This window comes from Poecilia mexicana, unplaced genomic scaffold (assembly GCF_051168715.1).
Source record: "Poecilia mexicana isolate PSO_F unplaced genomic scaffold, ASM5116871v1 scaffold_13, whole genome shotgun sequence".
In the NCBI taxonomy this organism is placed as follows: Eukaryota; Metazoa; Chordata; class Actinopteri; order Cyprinodontiformes; family Poeciliidae; genus Poecilia; species Poecilia mexicana.
In genome coordinates this window covers 25,474,041-25,494,691 of record NW_028263382.1, presented here as the reverse complement: position 1 = coordinate 25,494,691, position 20,651 = coordinate 25,474,041, and the positions used below count along the sequence as shown (strand labels likewise).

General features: G+C 37.9%; 3 protein-coding genes across 4 annotated transcripts in view; 1 reads left to right on the top strand and 2 right to left on the bottom strand.

Annotated features, from left to right (window-relative positions):
- The window catches only part of sik2b (salt-inducible kinase 2b), a 46,882-nt gene extending 42,676 nt beyond the window's left edge, over positions 1-4,206 (bottom strand). For both annotated transcript variants that reach the window (XM_014990688.2, XM_014990689.2), the window contains exon 1: positions 3,679-4,206. In XM_014990688.2, the coding sequence (XP_014846174.2) occupies positions 3,679-3,816 (138 nt within the window). In that variant the 5' untranslated portion in view covers positions 3,817-4,206. The remainder of the gene's footprint in view (positions 1-3,678) is intronic.
- Positions 4,207-7,160: 2,954 nt separating this feature from the next.
- On the bottom strand, positions 7,161-13,183 carry laynb (layilin b). Its single transcript, XM_014990692.2, has 7 exons — positions 12,748-13,183; positions 9,956-10,262; positions 9,704-9,861; positions 8,793-8,837; positions 8,219-8,290; positions 7,982-8,102; positions 7,161-7,814 (listed from the first exon to the last, which is right to left on the bottom strand). Exons 1-7 carry the CDS (start codon positions 12,818-12,820, stop codon positions 7,487-7,489), a joined length of 1,104 nt encoding a protein of 367 aa, XP_014846178.1. The 5' UTR covers positions 12,821-13,183; the 3' UTR covers positions 7,161-7,486.
- A 2,629-nt stretch (positions 13,184-15,812) lies between these two features.
- Positions 15,813-17,654, top strand: LOC148155843 (uncharacterized). Its single transcript, XM_088011386.1, has one exon. It carries the CDS (start codon positions 16,713-16,715, stop codon positions 17,652-17,654), a length of 942 nt encoding a protein of 313 aa, XP_087867512.1. The 5' UTR covers positions 15,813-16,712.
- Positions 17,655-20,651: the final 2,997 nt, after the last annotated feature.

The window sequence follows — 20,651 nt, the reverse complement described above, 5'->3', positions numbered from 1 at the left end:
CCAAGAGGGCAGACGGCAAAGCTGAAGAACCAAGTTCTAATCATGTTTGTCATTCCACTACGACCTCCTAGGGTCCACATATTTCTGTCCAAGCATTTGTCCAATACATTTGGTGAAAAAGCGACATTGCACAAGAATCTACACTTGAAGTCCAGAGTAGGTTTAAGCAAAAAGGTAGAGAATACAGCAGACGGAAGAGTTTAAGTTGAACAGCTGAAATAATTTTCCTCATAAGTAAAAAAAAAAAAAAAAAGAGAGAGAGCAAAAGTCTTCTTTCAACCCGCTGACAGGCAGGAGGCATCAACCAGTGGGTAAAGAGCAGTGAGCCATTAAAGCTGAAGAAAACTCTTTAAATTAACTTCAAACCATAGGAGCAAAATGTCAGAAAGCTTAATTGAATCTATAAATTTTCAAAAGCTTGATACCATGATTCATAGGGGAAAAAGACCTGCTGAACGACAGCGTCACAAAAAGAGCCTTCTGCCACTTGTCCACTGTCGTCCACGATAGCACCTCGTTCACTCCATCACAGATTTTAATGAGTTTGAACACCTGCCAAGCACCAGCTTTTTATCTGTTTGGCTGCAGCCCCTAGCACACGGCAGCATAAAAGAGGACACCAGCTCCTATACGGAGGTAAAATACGTGCAGCAACTCATCTCACTCGGCAAAAAGACCTCAGCCTGCTTCGTCTACAGAGCCTGAGGTTTCCAGGTCCAGCTTGTCATGCATATGGACTCCTGTCTACGCGTGGGGAGCGCTCCCAATCAATGCTCCGAGTTAAGCAGGTGGCGTGCTATAGCTACAGGTTTAACTACCAGTGCAAATTATAATAAACTGTTCAACAATTAATATTAATCATTCAAGTAAAAAAAAAAAAAGCACAGGCAGGAATAAGCCAATTACAAGTTCAAGGTAAACCAAAATAAAAACGAAGATATGTTTGAGCAAATTATTTTTGGGGGTAAATTGTTTTCAGTGAGATGGCAGAGACAGTGTCGGATATCTGTCAAAGCTTTCTTTCAACTTAATGTTGACAGACAGGGCCACGTTGGAGTGGGCAAGACACCCACAAGCAGAAACATATACAACAAAATGAGACAAATGGGTCAGATGAAAAAAGTAGGTTACAAACACAGGAGTTGCACCTACCTAGGGACGTGCAAACATGTGTGCACAAACATGCCAGATCTGCTGTTTCATGTACTGTTAAACTGTGGTTTACTGTACAAACAAGAACCAGGCAGACCGATGGCTCCTGGCATCGTCTCACGTCAGATGATGCATAAAAGTTTATTGCCCGCCTTCCTGGCCGACTTTGTCTGAGCTAAACATCTGCAGCCGTTCTATATGCCAACCAGCACTAAGTGATCTCCTCTACCAAATGGATGGCCTGTAAACAACCACTGTCAGTGTTATAATGATGTAGCTAACCTGGCTAGACTAACGCTGAGCCACTTCACAGGCCTTAATAACCAGATTACCACAAAAAGAGCCTCACACAGGACGCATCCTTGCTCAGTTATCCATTAAAACCTTTGAAGGATCTAAACTGGATGACGCAAATCTTTTATTTTCTTATACACTATAATCGCTCACGTTCACCAACAAACAAGCTGCGCAGATCAAAGATAAATGTTTTTACAAATCTCCTGGAATATGGTCTAATCACGCCCACTCGTCTCACAGCAGAGGCTCTCCACGCACTCTGGGCACTGTTTACAGTAAAGTCCCTGTCTCTATCATTACAACAGAGAGGCATGGCACTCCATGGTACTGCTTGGGTAAGGCTTTTTCTGCAGACAGGGAATGAGCAGGCAGAAAGTTGCAAATTAGCTCCGACTAATCTCAAAGGTTTCCGATATGCATTCAGTCTCAAAGAACTCAAATTGGTATGAATTTTATCACATTACAACTACAAACGTCAATGCATTTTATTTGGTACAGCAACATTAAGTTGAGTGTGAAAGGGGTGGACTTAAAATATTATCACCATATGTTAACGTACCACTGTAATATTGAAAAAGGTGACTGTAAAAAAAACAAAAAAACTATTTACAACTTCTTATGAGGTAACTGTGTGAGTGTGACTGTGCAGTACTGAAATAGCCCCATAAACACAAATACTAATCATAAAAAACATACCTGTTTGAAATAGGCTTCTTCAAGTCACTTCAGTTACATAAATGGGAAATGTATCTCAATAAATGCATTTAATTATAATTGCAACTTTATTTATGCTAACATGGAGAAAATAGTAAAAACAAAAATTCCAATAACAGTGTCAGTTTCTGAAAACCTTTAATTGAACATCTCATCAAAATTTGCATTATTGTAAGAAATTGTTTACGATAAACAACTGGGTAAATTCCCAAAAGGTTAAAGAAAAAAAACAATCTGAAGTTTTGAAGCTTATCTAGCAAACTTCAGTAATTTACACTAATAAATAAAATTATAGCAAGCATGTAGAAGACAGGGGCTCTGATCAGGAAAAAAATGTAATAAGACTTAAGACAGGGACTTAAGAAAAAACTAGACCAAAGACAGAGCAGAGGTTCAACTTCCAGCAGGATGAGACCCTAAACATAGGGAACAGTGGAATGTTTCACATTAAAGCATATACATGTGTTAGAATGGCCCAGTCAAAGTTTAGATCTAAATCAAATCGAGCATCTGCAGCAATAAGTGATGTTCAAAGACGCTCTTCATAAAGCTTGAATGAGTTGGATTTATTTTGCAAAGCAAATGGGGTAATAATTTCAGCGTAGATGTGCAAAGCTGGTAGAGACACACCCCAAACGACTGTTTGCAGCAAAAAGTGGTTCCACAAACTCAAAATTGAGGGAGGGCGGAGTAAAATTGTATAGCAATTTTAGTATTTTAAATTTGTAAAATAAGTTTGCAATCATGCATCTTCTTTGGTGAGCACAGAAAATTGTTGTGCTTGTAGTAAAAAAAAAAAGTGTAGAAGGTTTAAGTGTTATGAATATTTCTGAAGGGCACTGTACACTGCACCGCTCTGCAGATCGGAGTGTTTGCAGAGCCAAACCCTTTCCAAACTATGAAGACCCCGAAGCCAGTGTCAGGGAGTTGCTGTCTGCAAAAAAGCCTGCAAAACTCTACGCTTTCCAATTAGAAAGACATAAGCAGAGGATCCACACAAAGCTCACTGCACTGCTGGGACAAGAAATAGCTAAATCACATCATTAGTTAGATTACATAATGGGACCACCAACCTACGCTGCATCCCCCTTGATACAGAGCAAATTGGAAGTTTACGCCGGCTAGACTCTTATGTTGCCCTACTGTGGCTTTGAGTGGGGTCATTATACCAAAACGAGAGCAGGTGTATGATGCAAAGAAGAATAAGGGAAAAAAAGATAAGAGTGTGTGCATGTTTACAGTTTGTATTTCCCAGCAGCAGTGGTGGTCAGACCTCTTCCTGGCACTGATATTCCTGAGGGGGGGATGAACGTGCAGACAGTCTGCTGCTCTACCTGCATGGTTCAAATGCACTAGCACTGCAAGTCATGTGTCCACGGGCAGCTGCATGACCCGGGTCTGGATTAGCGCTGCAATGGTTGCTGGGGTGTCAACTAGTGCATAAAAGTTATATAACTCAGCAGAACAGCAGCCCAAGTTAGCTTTCCAGGCTAACAAGTTCACCCGTGAACTCACCTCGGTCTTGGTTATGCGGTGTCTGGCCAGCTTCACGACAGCGAAATTGCCTTTTCCTAAAGTGCGCTCGATGTCGTAGAAGCCCACTCGGACCGGACCCCGGAGCAGCGGTTTTTGGACACTGTCGGCCATGACCATGCTGTTCTAAATGGGACTGCTTGTGAAAGCGGTAGAGACGGGGGGACTCAGACAGGCTTGCTTGAGCAGCTAGAGATAAAGACGAAAGGAAAACAAACCGCCCGCCGCCGCCGCCGCTTCTATCGCCGCCCGAAGCGTGTCCATTAAAAATAGACAAAGTTGATTTCTGTGTCGCCCCTACCGGCTTAAAAAAAAAAGCCAATGTGGCGCTGACTCTCCTTCATACGCGGCGAGCCATTCGCTGAACCACAGGGCTTTCACACCACGTTCCCCGGGTACAATAGAGCGATAATATTTCAGGTTGAGGTGCCTCTATCAGCTACAGAGCACACGAGTTGACTCGCTAAGAGGCATCATATTCTCGAGTTGACGTACATTGACGTCAAAGCCATGGGGGTATTTGTTCAGGGGGCGGGGCCACAGAGCGGCTCCACACTTCAGTGCCAATTGGTTGTCAGGACAACCAGACCCACCTCTTACGTCAGCCGGTAAAATTGCTATTCTGAAATCTGTTTGCTCGCCTGCCCTTCTTGATTGCACGCATAGGTAACTTTGAAGTTCGGCCCTGCAGGTGCTTAGCTAGCACTGCGGCTAAAAATGCTTTAAGAAAAGATTCTGCATTACTTCCTTTCATTTGGTCAGAGAAATTACTCAGCAAAACTAAATGGGAAATAAATGAACAAGCACATTTATGCAAAGCAGCATTTTTGGTTACACGGATCCATCATATAGCATGCATGCTTTATTTTAAACAATGCTTTTATAAAAGCATTTATTATAAAGAGGTATTTGATCGAAGAAGACACTTTGTTCACCTACATCACAGCGACATCTTTTGGTAAAAGTATGCAACTGACAATGTCTCTCAAGAGATCTTAATTGTATAAAGCGGCTGCAGTGACAGAAAAAAAATATGTCAATATAAATGATATAAATGCTCTTTATAATATCTTTTGTTAGCCTGAGTAAACAGAAAATGCAGTTTCTGAAATTACAAATAATAGGCCATCAATTATGTAAATTACTGTGGTAGAATTTTGCCCATGTTTTATTGCAAAATTACTTAAATTCAGCAATAAAACTCATTTCTGAACATGAATTCTCCATACCATGCCACAACATTTCAATCAGACTTAAGTTCATAAAGTAACCAGGCCACTCCAACACCTTCATTTTGGAAACCATATTTAGTGGAATGCTCAATTTCCCTTGTGGCTCAAAGCTTTTGAAATGGCTGCGTAACATCTCCAACACGGATATTTATGATTTTTGTCATCTGCTATTAAATTTCTTGAAACCAGACATATTTAATTTCTGCATTGTAACTTTGTCTAGAAATTAGCTTTCCAAAAAAAATAATTAAAAAATAAATAATAAATGTTTGATCACAATATTTTATGATTTACAAATATGGGTAAATATCAAATTTCACACAGGGGCAAATTATTTAAATAGCTTCTTTTTTTTTTTTTTACTTTAATCAGTGAAATCATACTTTTCAAATGTATATTTATCTGATGTTACATCTGTTTGGTGACCTGGAACATATAACAAAACAAAAAAGCAAAAGGAGCAGAAATCTGTAAAGGGGAAATAATTTTTCATGGTTCTATAACATATCCACAGCCCATGTCCACATCCATGGTTGGTTCCCTTCATGCCATGCAGTGACAGCCTTGCAGAGCACAGCAGACTGCTGAAGCAGAAAGCCAGAGCAATGCTCCGAAGGCCTCTGCTGTCACAAACAGACTTCCTGAATGTAAGAGTTCCAGATGTGCTTTTGGCATTTCCTGTCTAACTTTCTCCAAGAACACACTCAGCCTCTCCTTACTGGGCTCCACTACATCTTTCCAAATCACTAACCAAGGCAGCCCACACAGCATGTACTCAGAGAAAACACAGACATTTATTTTCAGAAATGGGCTTTTGTGTTGTCTTTTCAAATTTACTACAGAGGAACAGATTACGCAGGGTAAAACTGATGCAGTTTTTCGTAACATATTGTAATCTAGTCATACCTAAAGAGAAATTCTTACTATCAAAAAAAAAAAAAAAAAAAAAGCTTTTTGGTCAGTTATCTGTCATCTGTCTTTCCTTGTGTCCAGCCCTGTTCCCTGACATCAGCAGCCAAACAGGAAGCTTTCTACTGTGATGACAGTTTTGATTTCATACGAAGGGGGTTGAAACAGTCCCGAAATGAAAAGTTCATTTTTACAGTGCACCACACGGATGTTTTTTATTATCTCAACAAATGTTGCGAAACTATATACTAATGTTCAAGAAGATTCATTTGGGATTAACCAAAGCTTTCAAGAACAGTATATTCAGTGTATATCATTATTGTATATACAGTGTTTAATTGCTACTTCAAATGGATTTAATCATACTACTTCCTCTTAGAAAAAAAACAAAAAAGATTCCTGGAAGTGGGCAAAGAAATGCTGAATCAGTTCATCTATAAATAAATGTAATTGTAAATATTCAGACAAAATAAAGCCTGACATCAGAAAACTGTGTCACATCAGCATAGGCGATATCTATTTTCTTTCTTTATTACTGTTCTTGTCATGTTGGCATTTTTATCAAATGCGCACAATACCTCAATAACTTTTAGCCAGACTAACATGCTTATAAACATGACTGGTAACCTTCAAGTTGGTTTTGGGAGAACTTGATAAATCAGGCTTTTTTTTTTACAGGTGGGGCATTTATCAGGTGCAATTCAACTGAAAAACATATCTGACAAAAAAAAGGGGGGATAGGGAGATTACATTAACCCAGTTGCATAAGTATGCACACATTTAACTACTACTTTTCTGAATATTCTTCTGATTTAGCTTCAGTGTTTAGTCTTTAGCTTTTACCTGCCATGAGTTATAGTTAATACCAACAACCTGATATAAAGTTCTGCTGGCAAATATTTGATTGAACAAAGGCATCAGTCAGGAGAAGGATGCAAAAGTTCTCCAGAAAAGGGACAATGGTCAAGAATTGAAGAAAGTAGCAATAAAACAAAAGCTGATTGTTTCTGCAAAACTAATGAAAAGAGAAGATACAGTAACCAGTCAAGGAGCCGATAAATAGGAAAATAACAGCTTTGGAATGGTCTAATTAAATTTCATAAATTAATTTAACAATAAAACTGTAGATTCCTTTAATAAGAGCTGCGGGCAGGAAACCTCACATCATGATAGATAACTACCACTGTTTGTGTTTCTTATCACATAAAATCTCCCCAAAACATTGAGGTTATTTGTTGAAGTGTCGCAAATGTACAAGGACTGTATAAAAACCCTCTGTCATCATGTAAAAATCCATAAAACCAAAAATGATGTAAACATGTCTTTTGTTTTGATTAATATCAGCATTTATTTAATATGGTTTGACAGATATGATAACGTCCTAAATATAGTGTTATAACTGACCAAAACATAGATGTTAAGCGGCGACACACACAAGGAATAAATTCACACTCTGAAACCGGTCCACGTAAAACCAGTTCAAACTCAGCTGTGTATGTTGAGACTGCGTACCTCACTGGTAATCTAGCAAGATATGTAGAAAGAAAGAGATATAGACCAGTATATGTTCCTCTTTCTAGCTTAATAAGGTTCCTTTAACAATTTCAAGTTCACAGACGTTTCTGGAGCTCAGATCGACATCAACAACGTTAGCCATAGATCTCATTTTCCACCCATCCATCCTGACTGCGGCACCGCCGACTCTGAGTCCTGGCACTCTCGTAGATATCGTTCGTCACAAAGCCGGTCTCCTTCTCTGAACACGTCACGTTCTCGTAATCGGGATACTGGGCGTCATGTGAGTATGGGCAGGAGTACTTTGTCATGATTTCTGCCTGCGTCCTGTAGTCCAGAGCAGCGTGAGGGAGTTCAGTGATGTCACTAAAGGCGTAAGGTCCTTGAATGGAGGAAACCGAAGGTGCTGTTGGCATCAGCTGCTTCGACCTGCCGGGGAAACTCTCTGTTTCCGTCTTCCTCCTGAATGTAAGTAGAAAGGATCAAATTCACGGTGAGAACACTAACCGCCAGGGCCGACTTTCAACTGGAACACACACACGTGCGCACACGCACTAATCTAATAACTGATTTGAAAAATGATTCCTGTGATTATTTTTAACACTCTCTGTTTTATTTTTTTTTTTTACCTTTTTGCATGCTGTCTGTAGCAGAAGAACCCAGCAGCTGCTAACAGCAGCAGCAGGAGCATAGCTGGAATAGTGGCATAGAGGATGTAGGAAACGTAGAGACTGTTGTCTGAGAAAGACACTGCAAGAAAATGCACATTATTAGGCCTAACTGCATTAAAACACAGCCTCCGAATATTCATAAGTATGACAAGTTTCTTATACTTAAAAATATAACATAGAAAGTATTTATTTTACCTGATGACTCAGGTGATCCAATAGCTATTCTGACATCCCCTTCTGTGGATATGTTTGGCCTCATAGATGGAACTACAGAAGCAACAAAGGTCATGATTGAAACACAAATATGTGGCATATTTTAACAGATTCATAATTATTAAAGAATTGTTTAGAATGTCAGCATTTTGTACAACTAAATTTAACATGGTCAAATGTTCAGGTTCAATCACCTAACTACATGTGGCAAAAGATTTTAGGTCTGCAGACTGAGGTTTGATTATGATTCTATGTAGATTCAGAAGTAGTTAGAAAACTCTCACAATCTTTTCTTGGGATGCCTCCCAAACAAGGGCTAAGGGTTTGGCTCATCAACAACATCTAATGGTTGGTATGGAGATTTAGCTACCCAAACATATCACTTTTATTTACCATTTGGGTGGTTTCCAGATAAACTTGGTGCTTTACTCAGCTTTATTTATCAGTTCCAACTTAGTAGCAAATTTGTCACATATATGTGACACAAAGAATATAAATCAAACCTTCTTAGACTTTGACAAAAGGAGGTTTTACATTGAACAAGAGTAATGTGTACCTGGTTCTACTATGATCCTGTCTCCTGTAAATACTGGCATTTTCTCTGCAGAGGATGAAGAAAATGAGTACATTTGTAACATTCAAATAAATTAAAAAAGAACGTTTAACTTTATCCAAACACAAATATTCAATGAGCTTTTGGGTATCATTCTTAAAAAAAAAGAGCTTAACACAAAAAACAGCTTTACATCTCAGCATAAGAACACCAAAACTAGTGACACACGGTGGTGGTGGTAGCATCATGATGTAGGGTTAATTTTCCTACTTTTCCCAGATGAAATTGGGCTTTCTGGTCAAAGTGGATGAAATCATGTTTTCACCCTAATTTTTCAGGTGTCTGGTAGAAAGGTAAAGACAGATTTTTAACAGCATCACAATCTAACAGATTTAAAGAACTTTTATGAGGGAGATCCTGCCAGTTAAGAGACCGCTATGAAAGAAGACTGAACGCTGAAACTGAATCAAAAGGTACTTCAACTAAGTATTAGTTTAAGGATGTGGTGTTATGCAATCAGGTTTTTTTGCAGCCTTTTTACTTTTTCGTTTTCTTCTCGTGCAGATTTGGTTTTTAAGATGAATTGTGCAGAATACATTTCTTAACAAACATATAAATTGTTTTAAAGGGATTTATCATGGTCTCATTTTTTTTGCCACAAAATCTTGGTATTTTATTTAAACGATGTCTGAAAACCTTTTACAACCAGCGTAGGTATAAAAAATGGCTTCAAAATAGTTATACACTTTCAAAGATTGCTAAAAAGGAAAGAAATGTAATAATCATAAATAAAGCAGATATTAAAACTATAATCGTGTGCTTAATTCTACCTAGTGAATTTGGCTAACACCTTTTATAAACTGCCAGAAAGCAAAATCGATGGAGCTATGTTGGCAACACCTCCATTAACTCACCTTCCTTGTATTTGCAGACAAAGTTGTTTTTGCAGCTGCAGTTGTCATCATTCCACTTAAACAGGAAATGGCCTTCTTCGTCAGCTGGTGCGGAGGGCTGGTGGTACAACACCACACACATTTCAGAACCACATGACGGCTCATCCCAGTTCCAGTTCCTGCGACGAGTACAACGTAAACATTAACATTTAACTGTATTTTTCTAGTTTTGGTCCATTTCACAGAGGAAGTAATAAAAATAACCAGGAGAACCTGTACTTGGCCTTGCTTCCATCGACCCAATAGTACTGCGAGGGGCATCCTGGGTTATTATTCCCTGTCTGGTGATGCGGGGGTCTACGACGGAGCCCAATCCAGAAATCGCCATCTCCAACCTTCAGCTTTTGTATGAAGCTCTCTATCAAGCGCTGCTCACTCTCTGTCTCAATGCTGAGCAGCTCGCCTCCCTCTGACCTGCAGGACTGCCTGGCATCCTCAAACGTCAGCCTCCGCCTGCTGTCCTGGATGTAGGATGCCTTATAGCATGGCCGCTCCGTCCCGCGTCGGCAGATTTTCTGGCCTGGACATCAAGGGGACAGAAAAATATATATTTTTTATAACTATGTGCCATAAAATAGCCATGCAGCATCAAAAGAAGATAGCACTATCCAACACAGGCAGTATAATATAAAAAATATAACCCTAGAGAGTGAAAAAATTGTTATATCTCTTTGAAGGAATTTTATTCCACTTTCCTCTTCCACATAATTTAAAGGTCCCTGTGTGACCGGCGTCAGAGCTTGGTCCACATTGCTGGATCATTTTCGGCGGGAGTTGGACTCTGCCTTGGTCGTCCTTTGTTGCCGATCTTGTTCATAATGGACAGAACGTCTGGGTGAGGGGATCCATTTTTTGGCCTTAGGATTTCGTCTCTGCTTTTTGAAGACTATGTATTCCTATTGGGTTCATCTGACCGTGGCCTACAGCTTTCACTGGAGCAGTTCGAAGCGGAGTGTGAAGCGGAAGAGATGAAGATCAGGCTCTCCAAATCCGAGCCTATTGGTCTTCAGCTGTAAAACGGTAGACTGCTTTCTGCAGGTCAGGGAGGAGGTCCTGCCCCACGTGGAGGAATCTAAGTACGTCAGGGTCATGTTCACCAATGAGGGAAAAATGGAGGATTGGTGCTGCGTCTGCGGTGATGCGGCCTCTGTCGCGCTCTGTCGTGGTAAAGAGAGAGCCGAGGCAAAAGGCGTAGCTCTCGATTTAACGGTCAATCTATGTTCTTACCCTGATTTATGGTCACAAACTCTGGGTAGACATGGAAAGAATGATACTGGAGATACAAGTGGCCAAAACGAGACCTTAGCTGAGGCAAATGAGAGCTGCAGATGTTGTTTTGGTTTGTTCTGTGACTTCCGGTATGTGTCGTTGATTTCTCCCTTTGTTGATAAAGGCTCTAATTATGGTTAGCTGAAATCCCCAAGCCTTAAAAATAGACCAATGTGACTTTGTTTATTGTCTATTCTTGAAATTATTTAGATTATGCATTGCTTTTTAGACAACTTTTAGCTTACTTTATGTTTGTTGGACAAATTTTATTCAAGTAATTTGTTCATCTTGCTGGTATGACAGTAATAAGACTAGTTTGACTTGTGAAACTGAACCAGTAAAATATGATTAATCACAATTAACTAGCAACTTATCAAGGTGGGGCAATTGCTTTTTCAAATAGAGCCATTTGCTTTCAGTAACTTTTTTTCATTTAATAAATAAAATCATAATTTAAAAACTCCTATTACCTCAGATAATAAATTTGTTTCAACAATGTGAAGCAAAAAAAAAAAAGGAAAAAAAAGAAGTAAAAACTGGAAAAATTTGTTAGGGGATAAAAAGTTTCCCACTGCAATGTGTAATACATTGAATGTCAGTGGGATGTAATGGTGACTGACGTTCAGTTTACTCTCTGTTAGCATTTTACCAGCTAATCAGGTAGCTGAACGGTTGTGCTGCTATGGTTCCACACTCTCAATTTGACCAGAAAAATTGACACAATAGTCAATAAAAGTCTTATATCACTTTATAAGGATGTTGTCTTCAGTTTGTTAAGTCATGCTTTTCGGCGAAGTATAAAACTAAACAGAAAATAACTTCCAACCCAAATTTCTTGTTTACTTTCTCCATTATTGTTTCCAACCCACTGGACGTGTTAATGTTTTTCGTTTTAACTCACATTTGCGGGGTTGGAACCTAATACAGCATCTCAAATTCATAATCCAGCTTTGTTCTGTTAAGGCATCAGTCACGTTTGACCCAGGACAGTTTAAGCAAAAACAACACCGATTGACTTTTTTTTTTTCTTTTTCTTTTTTTTTTTTTTTTTTTTTTGGGGGGGGGGTGGGGGGTTGTTTTTGTTTTGTTTTTAACCCAGCAGTTTTTGAAGTGTAATTTACAAATAAATTTGCTTTCCCTATTAATGCAGTGACTATTAACTGAGTCACTGCATCCCACTTAAAAGTGGAACTTTCGATTTGACCATGATTCATTGCAAACAGTAACTCAGGACAGGATTACTGCGCATTCGGTAATAAGATGCTTACTGCCTGAAAAATCCTACTGAATTGCCGATTTAAACAGAATGTAGATGAAGAAGGAGTGGCTATGTAAGCGCTTTCATGTCTCTGTTTTGGTTATAATCAAGAGTCAGCGATATCCTCTTGTCTAGCACAGTCAAATTACAGCAGCGACTCTCTGACCCGGGCAGAAACGGCTGTTTACATGTTCCAAGAAGTTTGTTGCGTCGATATTGTTATGAAACACGCAGACTGCTTCTTGCTTTGGACGTTTTTCAGCAGCGGCTCTGCTTTCAAGACTCGTTTCCCTGCGCCACTCAAGTAAAACCCCGAAAAACGTTTCATTTACTTCAGTGTTAGAAACCGTTGAGACTTTTTTTTTTCCTTTTAAAGAAAGCATCGTCTGTTTTTATGTGGAGGTCTTTAAATATAAATGAAACTCGTTTCTGCCTTATTTTTTTTTCTTTTCGCCCCCGAAGAAAAAAAATATCTTACCATTTATTTTCGAAGCGGATCCAGGGTGAAACAAAACGGCGATAACGGTGCCAAAAAGCCTCATAAAATCCATTTCTACATGTTCACTCGATGTTCTGCCCAGCTGCTGTTCAAAAACTGGGAGAAACTAAACTTCACTTCCAAACCCGGTGATAGAAAAAGTGCAATGATAGGAATGGGAAAAGACTAGTCTGTTCAGGGGGGAAAAAAAGAGGGTCGAGTCCTGAAGGCGTGCATATGGCGTCTGATTAAAAAAAAGCATCAAGAAAAAAAAGTCTAAAACTACAGAAACACTTTTAACTATCAGTGATTCTTTTGGGTTTAAGTTTAATTCTAACACGAATATTATGCATTTACGCTCATTAAGCAACAAATAAGCTTTTCTGAATCCTGTTTTTTACGTAAAGCATTGCAATATTGACCTGAATGGAGTTCTTTGTCTGTATTCTGTCATGTGGACTGTGTTAAAGAGAGCTACAAATTTGTATCCTATCTGCTTCACACAAACACACACACACACACACACACACACACACACACACACACACGCACGCACACACACACACACACACACACACACACACAACAGATAAGAAAGAAATGTGCCGCAATAAAATAGCATGAAAAAATAATTTCAATAAGATATCTTACAAATCCATCTCATAAAGGGATGGGTTTAAGAGTTGATTTTAGTTCAACTCTTTTATATATATATATATATATATATATATATATATATATATATATATATATATATATATATATATATATATATATATATATATATACATATATAAAATTATACAAGATTAACAAATATGCATACAAGCCTTTAATCATAGTTAGTTATCCAGGTACTGGGACTTTGATTTTGAAATGCTGTGCAAAATTTACTTTCATTAAAAGACTTTCACTGAAGCAACAGTGTAATATGAGTCAGACTTCACTGCGAAAACAAAAGCTTCTGGTAAAAAGATGAAAAGCAAGGACACAGAGTGAGATAAATACAGAGAGTTATAGGGATAGAAAAGAGGGATTGCCTCTGAACAGGAAATGAAACAGAGGAGGAAGAGGACAGTCGATTTTTTTAGGACTTCACTTCCTGTCCATTGCTTTGGTTCAGTTTCCATTTCCAGAGTGTGGCTGACTGAAGCTTCTCTGTAGCTGTAACAGCAAAAAATTCAAAAGAAGATGAAATAACAGCTGAAGTACTTTTCTGTACTTCATTTTGTGCTCTAGATTTTGCAATAAAATGTGTAATCTCAGTAAAACAGTCCCTGCTGCTGATGGATTAAATGTAAACATGGGTGTACTATGAAGTAGGAACATTGGATTTGCCAACAAAGACACAGATTAGTCTTTTATATATATATATATATATATATATATATATATATATATATATATATATATATATATATATATATATATATATATATATATATATATATATATATATATATATATATATATAAGTGTGTGTGTGTATTACCCCAATATTTAAAACATATTGGGGTAATATGTTTTAAATTACATTTCCTGGAACAATAATTCCCAAAAACAACAAAAACAACATTCCTTTCATTCCTTTTCATGGAAAACCTTGACCAAAATGTTTCCTGAAAACAATTATTTTCCACTAATATGTTGTGGTCAACAACAACAACAAATTTCCAAAGCAACATTAGGAAGTCTAAGGAAGAATAGTTTCTGAGCTCTAAAGAAGCAATTCTTTTTCAGGGAAACTAGTTTTATGAGGTGGAAGGAATAGAAAAGAAACAAGAGTAGAAAAGATTTTTTATTGCACCCCTCAGTAGAGAAACTCAGGTGTATCAGCAGCAGAGCAACAGGCAAGCCGAAGCTTGGAGATTAACACCAAAGTACAGAATAAGAACAAAATAATGATAATCTGCAGTTATTAAAATGAACATACTCAGGTTCAAAGAACTGCGCCCCTGATTATGATAGTTCAATAAACGTTAAAAAAAAAAATCAGTCTTAATTGTACATGAAAACGACAAACTAACAAGAAATGGAATAGTTGGAGATAAAGATGTTAGAGAGATTAGACTTTAAAATACTTGTTAGTTTATAAGTCACCTGTTACCATTGTATCAATAACAATAATTGCAAAAACAATCTGCAATTGATTTTGTTTGAGGGAGAAAGAAAAATGGGATCACTCTGAGTGCATTCCATGATGACATGTTACTTTGAAAGCTATTTTTATGTAATAACATAACATTTATTAAAAAAAAGTTCACAAAGCAAAGCAAAAGAGTCTCATCAATTTAAATTGAGCATGTGTGTGATAACAGCATTTCAAGCATTAAGCTGTAGTTAGATTGGGAGAAACTGCATTTTACTCATATTTTCGTATGATTCTAATTCTCTCAATTCTAGAGCAGGATATCTTTCCTTGAATCTCTTTCTCAAAATGTTACCGTCACATTCATAAAATCTCTAACTGCTCTCTAAATATAGCCTGACCGGCTGAGTCTGGTGGTAGGATGGAACAGGTTTGTTTTTCTCTGTGCTGTAGAATCATAATCGTACCCATGAATGAGACATTTGAGCACTTGCTAACTTGGTCCAGCAGAGGGCGTTAAACTCAACAACAACAACTCCCACTACTAATTCGACTCGTCCACATAAAGAGGCTAAACTGGTGGGAATAATGCAGTTTTCAGCTCTATTCATATGATATTCTCATTGGACCCATTTACTCACGCAGATAAAGAGTGACAAGGAACATTTCTCTTTGTTGTGTCGGTAATGTTATTTATCCACTGAAGTCATTTGAGATCGTTTTATTAATTGAAAAATAAGCTCAAGCTAGAAAACTTTACACGTTTAAAACCTTTGCTATTTCTAATTCACAGAAATTAAAAATATAAGTATAAGCCAGGACCAAAAATCACATAGCTTAAATATAAAAATGGACAAATGTAGGCCTATCACTAGAATTTTACAAAGTTTTAACAGGAGCCAATAGACTTTTTATACCCACTGTTTATGCCATGGAATGTCAAAAAATACAGTTTTAAACCAGGGCAGTCAACCACATATATCACTATTCTGGCAATTTCAACCTTCTGCTGTTTCTCTTCCTTCATCAGAATATCCTATCTGTTTAAAATGAAAAGCTATTGCAAATGTTTGCACTAATCCTTTTATGAGAATATCCTACCTTCTAAAAAAACATTTTAAATACAGCGGTATTTGTAAGAATGAAACAGTATCAGACGGGTGAAACGGGGTTTTATTGAAATTTTGTTAAACACAGACATTTCCAAATAAAGATCAACATTTAAAATAACCTAAATAAATATACAGAAACCACAAAATAATAGGTGTTGTGACTTCTCCCCCACTCTACGCACTAGGTGCAGCCAGAAGCGCACCGCTGACTGGTAGGCGGGGCAAATGGCTTTATAGTCCGGTTAGCGGAAGTCGTGCCCATAAGTCACGCAAAGCCTCATGGGGGCTAGGAATAAATAAAGTGGATACGACAGTAAATGTCACTATTTATCTTAGTATTACACAGAGGTGGGCAGAGTACTCAAGAATTGTAATAATAATAGCTGTAATGTACTTATGTTGTTTATAAATTAGGTAGGAACAGGCGAGAGCTCCGCTTATGGGTTGTTTATTGTTGTCATAGCAACGCCTTAACAGCTGCCTAGTTACAAAGTTCAAGGAAGTGTCACGTAACATGACAACCATACCCGTGTCTGCATCCTTCGAAAGCCGAGTTTGTGAAAAAAATAAAATAAATAACAATCGTAGGCGAATTACATCATAGCGCTGCATGTATTCCTGTACTGACGTATCACAGTTTGTGATGTCACGTCCCGCCCTGTTGCGTAACAGGCGGACGGGGCTTATATGACTCCTTTAGCTACAATTCTCCCACATTCGAAATCGGTTCTAGTGATAGCAGATTCGAGTGTAAACCAGCAAACATGAGTTCCTCAATTGCACTGAGAAATGCGCTCCAGGATATAGTGGACAACTCTGTGATTCCTGCAATCGACGAGTTTATCAATTATATTCCAGAAGAAAAGTGGGAAGATCTGGTATCTGGATGTCCAGATCAAAGAATCAGAAAGAGTATAGCAGATCTGTTGGGCTACATGACACAGGTCTGTTCAGAAGTGGTTTTGGACATAATCAAGAAATGCCAAACATACAACGACTTGAAAGCCATAGTGGGCAACATAATGTCTCAGGCTTTTGCTCGAGTCCTGGGCATCGAAGAGCACTTCAAGTCCGAGAGTACGGAGATGTTCAACATGCTTTTTTTAAAGCATGTAGTATCAGCGGTCACATCTCCTGTGGACAAGGAAGATCCCACACAGCGGCTCCAGGTGGCTGTAAGATTCAATTCTTTGATGCAACATGTCACCATTATGATCCAGGAACTTACAGCAATGAGGAGTGAGATCGAAAAGCTGAGAAGGTCAAAACTTTCTTCACATAAATTCTCAGAGATTCCTGACGATGGGGTGTCTGAGGAAGACAGGAAAGACACAGTTCAGCTTTTCGTGAAGCTATTGATGTCGAGAAGCATCAAGAAGGCAAAGATAAGTTGCTTTCCTGAGCACCTGGAAGCCACGGAAGAACGAGTTGTGGGGAAAATCTGGGCGAAAGTTGAGAGTCAGGAGTTTCAGATTAAGCAGAAGTGCATTCCTAGTCTGTGCCAGAAAGTTTTCAAGAACATCACTGAAACTTTAGGCTGCTCTTCTGAAAGGACGCTGGCCTATATCGAGCATAATTTGGTTGACAATGTAATTGTGTCATGTTTTGAAAACGAACTAAAGAAGCACCAGAAAAAGAAAGACAATTGCTTCAGAAGATACTTTTCTCGTATTATGAAAACACTGGGACACATTTTCACTAAATAAGAGACCTGGAGAACACCAAGAGGAAGTTGTTCCTCTGAAAATAGCAGTGAAAGTAGAAATGATTAAAAATTTCAAGGCTCTAGTACTAAGAAGTCAGAGGTAAAATTTGCTACATCTTTGACATAAGTGTATTTCAACCTGGAAAGATTCATACTGAGTGAAATTTGTTATTAGAAAGTTTACGAAGGGGGAGCATGACGAGGTGATTGGCTGGACAGGTGAGATGAAGAGTCTTCCAGTTTAAATGTATGCCCAGGCTTCATTTCAACCTGCAAAGACTCATACAGAGAGAAAGTGGCTTTTAGAAAGTTTATTTGACAAATAATATTTGTCAAATAATATTTTGTCAAATATTATTTGACAAAATATATTTGACAAAATATATTTTGTGTGTGTGTGTGTGTATATATATATATATATATATATATATATATATATATATATATATATATATATATATATATACACACACACACACACACGGATCTGGCGTAAGGTCAAAATGACCTTACGCCAGATCCTAAGGTCAGGTGAGGTTGAGTAGAAAACGCTGAGATTGAAGACTGATGATTGGAAGAGATGAGAAAGATGATGAAGGGTCTTCCAGTTTGAATCTACGCCTTGGCTTCATTCAACTGTGTGAAATAGATCAATTTGGTTACAGTTTGGAGCAACTGCAATTATTATTTTTTTTAAATCCAATACTGTGTCATTGTGAAGCTGTGTGAAGTATTCATTTTAAGATACAAAGAAAAAATAAAAAAAATTTCTCTAAAATTCTCTAAAATTACAAGAAAATTTAATTTGTTGCCTTGCAGCAAGAAGGGTCTGGGTTCGATTCCCGGGCCCGGTCTTTCTGCATGGAGTTTGCATGTTCTCCTTGTGCATGCGTGGGTTTTCTCCGGGTACTCCGGTTTCCTCCCTTAAAAACAGACTATTAGGTTAATTTTGCAGGTGCGGATCTAGAAAAATATTTATGGGGTGGCAAGAGGGGGGCAGAATTTTCTTCAGGGGTGGCACTATATATATATATATATATATATATATATATATATATATATATATGTATATACACACACACACGAAATACTGTTTTTAACTTGCATTGTTTCAAAACGATCTTCATGTAGCACCGAGGCTTAAATACAATTTCTTAATATAGTATAGTTAATTATTTTTACATCTTTCATACTCCTGCTAATTGATATGTACTACTGGACTGGACAGCGCCTATTGGTCGCTATGTGATTCACTGTGTCCAGAAAACCATTTTATCCCAATACAGGACAAGGAGAAATCTGTCACGAAAATATTAGTAGCACCATCATTTGTTATTAGATATATCTATTAAATACGACTTAAAATAAAGATTAGAAAACTGATGTTTGATAAATTCAGCATGATACAAATCTATAAACAGTTTAGTTTCTGTTAGTTCCGTCAAGATGCAAGAAGGGGAAAATTTCTATTTATATTGGTCAAACATTTTATTTTAAATATGATGTAGGAGCCGTAGTTTGACAACTGTTATAAATATCAACACGTTTTGCGAACACAGGGGATTATCTCAGTTTTTGTCGCTTTTATTTAGGAATTGCAGCGGCTGCAGTTCGCCACAATAAAGCTGATAAACAGGTGAAGAACCAAACTAGACAGAACCACTTCTGATTGTTTGCCAAGCCAAACATCTAATAAAAGTTCCACCAAGCCTCTACTAAGGCACTGGGTTCATGTTTCTCGACACAGGCAAAAGAAGGTTCAATGTCCAAACTTATTGATTGTTCTTGGTGATTTATTTTCCTCTTTCACCAAACAATTACAGAGATCAAACTTTCATTTGTTCTCATGCTACCACTCTTGCTCTGGCAAAACCATCGGCCCCAAACCCAAATGCCTGCTGGTCCTTTACCAGGCCCCTGCACTTATAGAAAGTGGACTGACCCACATTACTTCCTGTCTAAATTTAGAAAATAAATAAGAAAAATAATAAAACAAAAAAATCAACAATTATCAACCTACAAATAAACTCTGTAAATAATACAAAAAATAGAAATTTAAGAATAAAGTAAAATTCAAATGGATAAAGAAATAAAGAAAAAATAGCTGGAACAGCTTCTATTCCGCCTTTTCTCGCTCTGTATGTCGATATTACGCACGGCCCGTTGACATGGCAACCGACAAACAACGGCTCAAAGAGCAGATATCGCAGAGATTACCGATCAGGGGAATCAAAACCAAAAAGCAAACATTTCCCACACAAAAAGTAGCAAAAACACTAAAACAGAACATCCAGTCTGTTACTTTATGTTGTCAGGGTTAATGTTTATATTGTGATTATTATTAAGTTTTCGCCTGATCACCGTGGTGGTTGATTAGCTGATTTAAACAGCTGTTCTACTGATGACGTGGTGGGCGGGTTGTTTAGTGCTAACTGAACCAAAACACACCAAACTGCGCAGCACATGCTAAGGTTATCAATATCAATAGCAGGCCAGCAACAGTTAGGCTAGTATAACTGACCCACTGCTCACTTGTTCAATCTTTTCATTAAATTAAAACGTTTTCCTCACCTGTGAAATCTGAAGCCCTTATTACCATTATATATGGTTGACTTAACTGCTAAACATTGCGTCCGTTGTTCTTATTCTTTGCGTGATTGTAGTATTTTCCTGACCACCGATATTCCTGACTCAATGGACAGCAATGGCGCATGTGTGGCTTACGATAAATCACGTAATGTCCAGTCCAGTAATATATATCCATCTGTTGAGAAAAAATGATTATTTTTAGTGTTTAATACAGTTTAATCTTTTTGAACAAATCTTTAAACTTTGAACAGGTTTCTGTTAGTGATTTAGAATTAAACTATGGCTGGGTAAGTATTCCAAGGAAAATGGGGTGATCTGTAGAGCTTCTCCTTGGACCCCTGTGGTTGTAACACATAGGACAGGAGGCCATCGATTAACATATGCAGGAAGGTAGAGGCCAGTATCATTT

Bases quoted from the DNA above. Each gene is read 5' to 3' on its own strand.
- laynb (XM_014990692.2), bottom strand. From the start codon at position 12,820: ATGGATTTTATGAGGCTTTTTGGCACCGTTATCGCCGTTTTGTTTCAC. The intron at 8,291-8,792 runs GTACACATTACT...TTGCTTCTGTAG, and splicing joins CAGGATCATAGTAGAACCAG to TTCCATCTATGAGGCCAAAC. The intron at 7,815-7,981 runs GTAAAAAAAAAA...ACTTACATTCAG, and splicing joins TACAGACAGCATGCAAAAAG to GAGGAAGACGGAAACAGAGA.
- LOC148155843 (XM_088011386.1), top strand. From the start codon at position 16,713: ATGAGTTCCTCAATTGCACTGAGAAATGCGCTCCAGGATATAGTGGAC.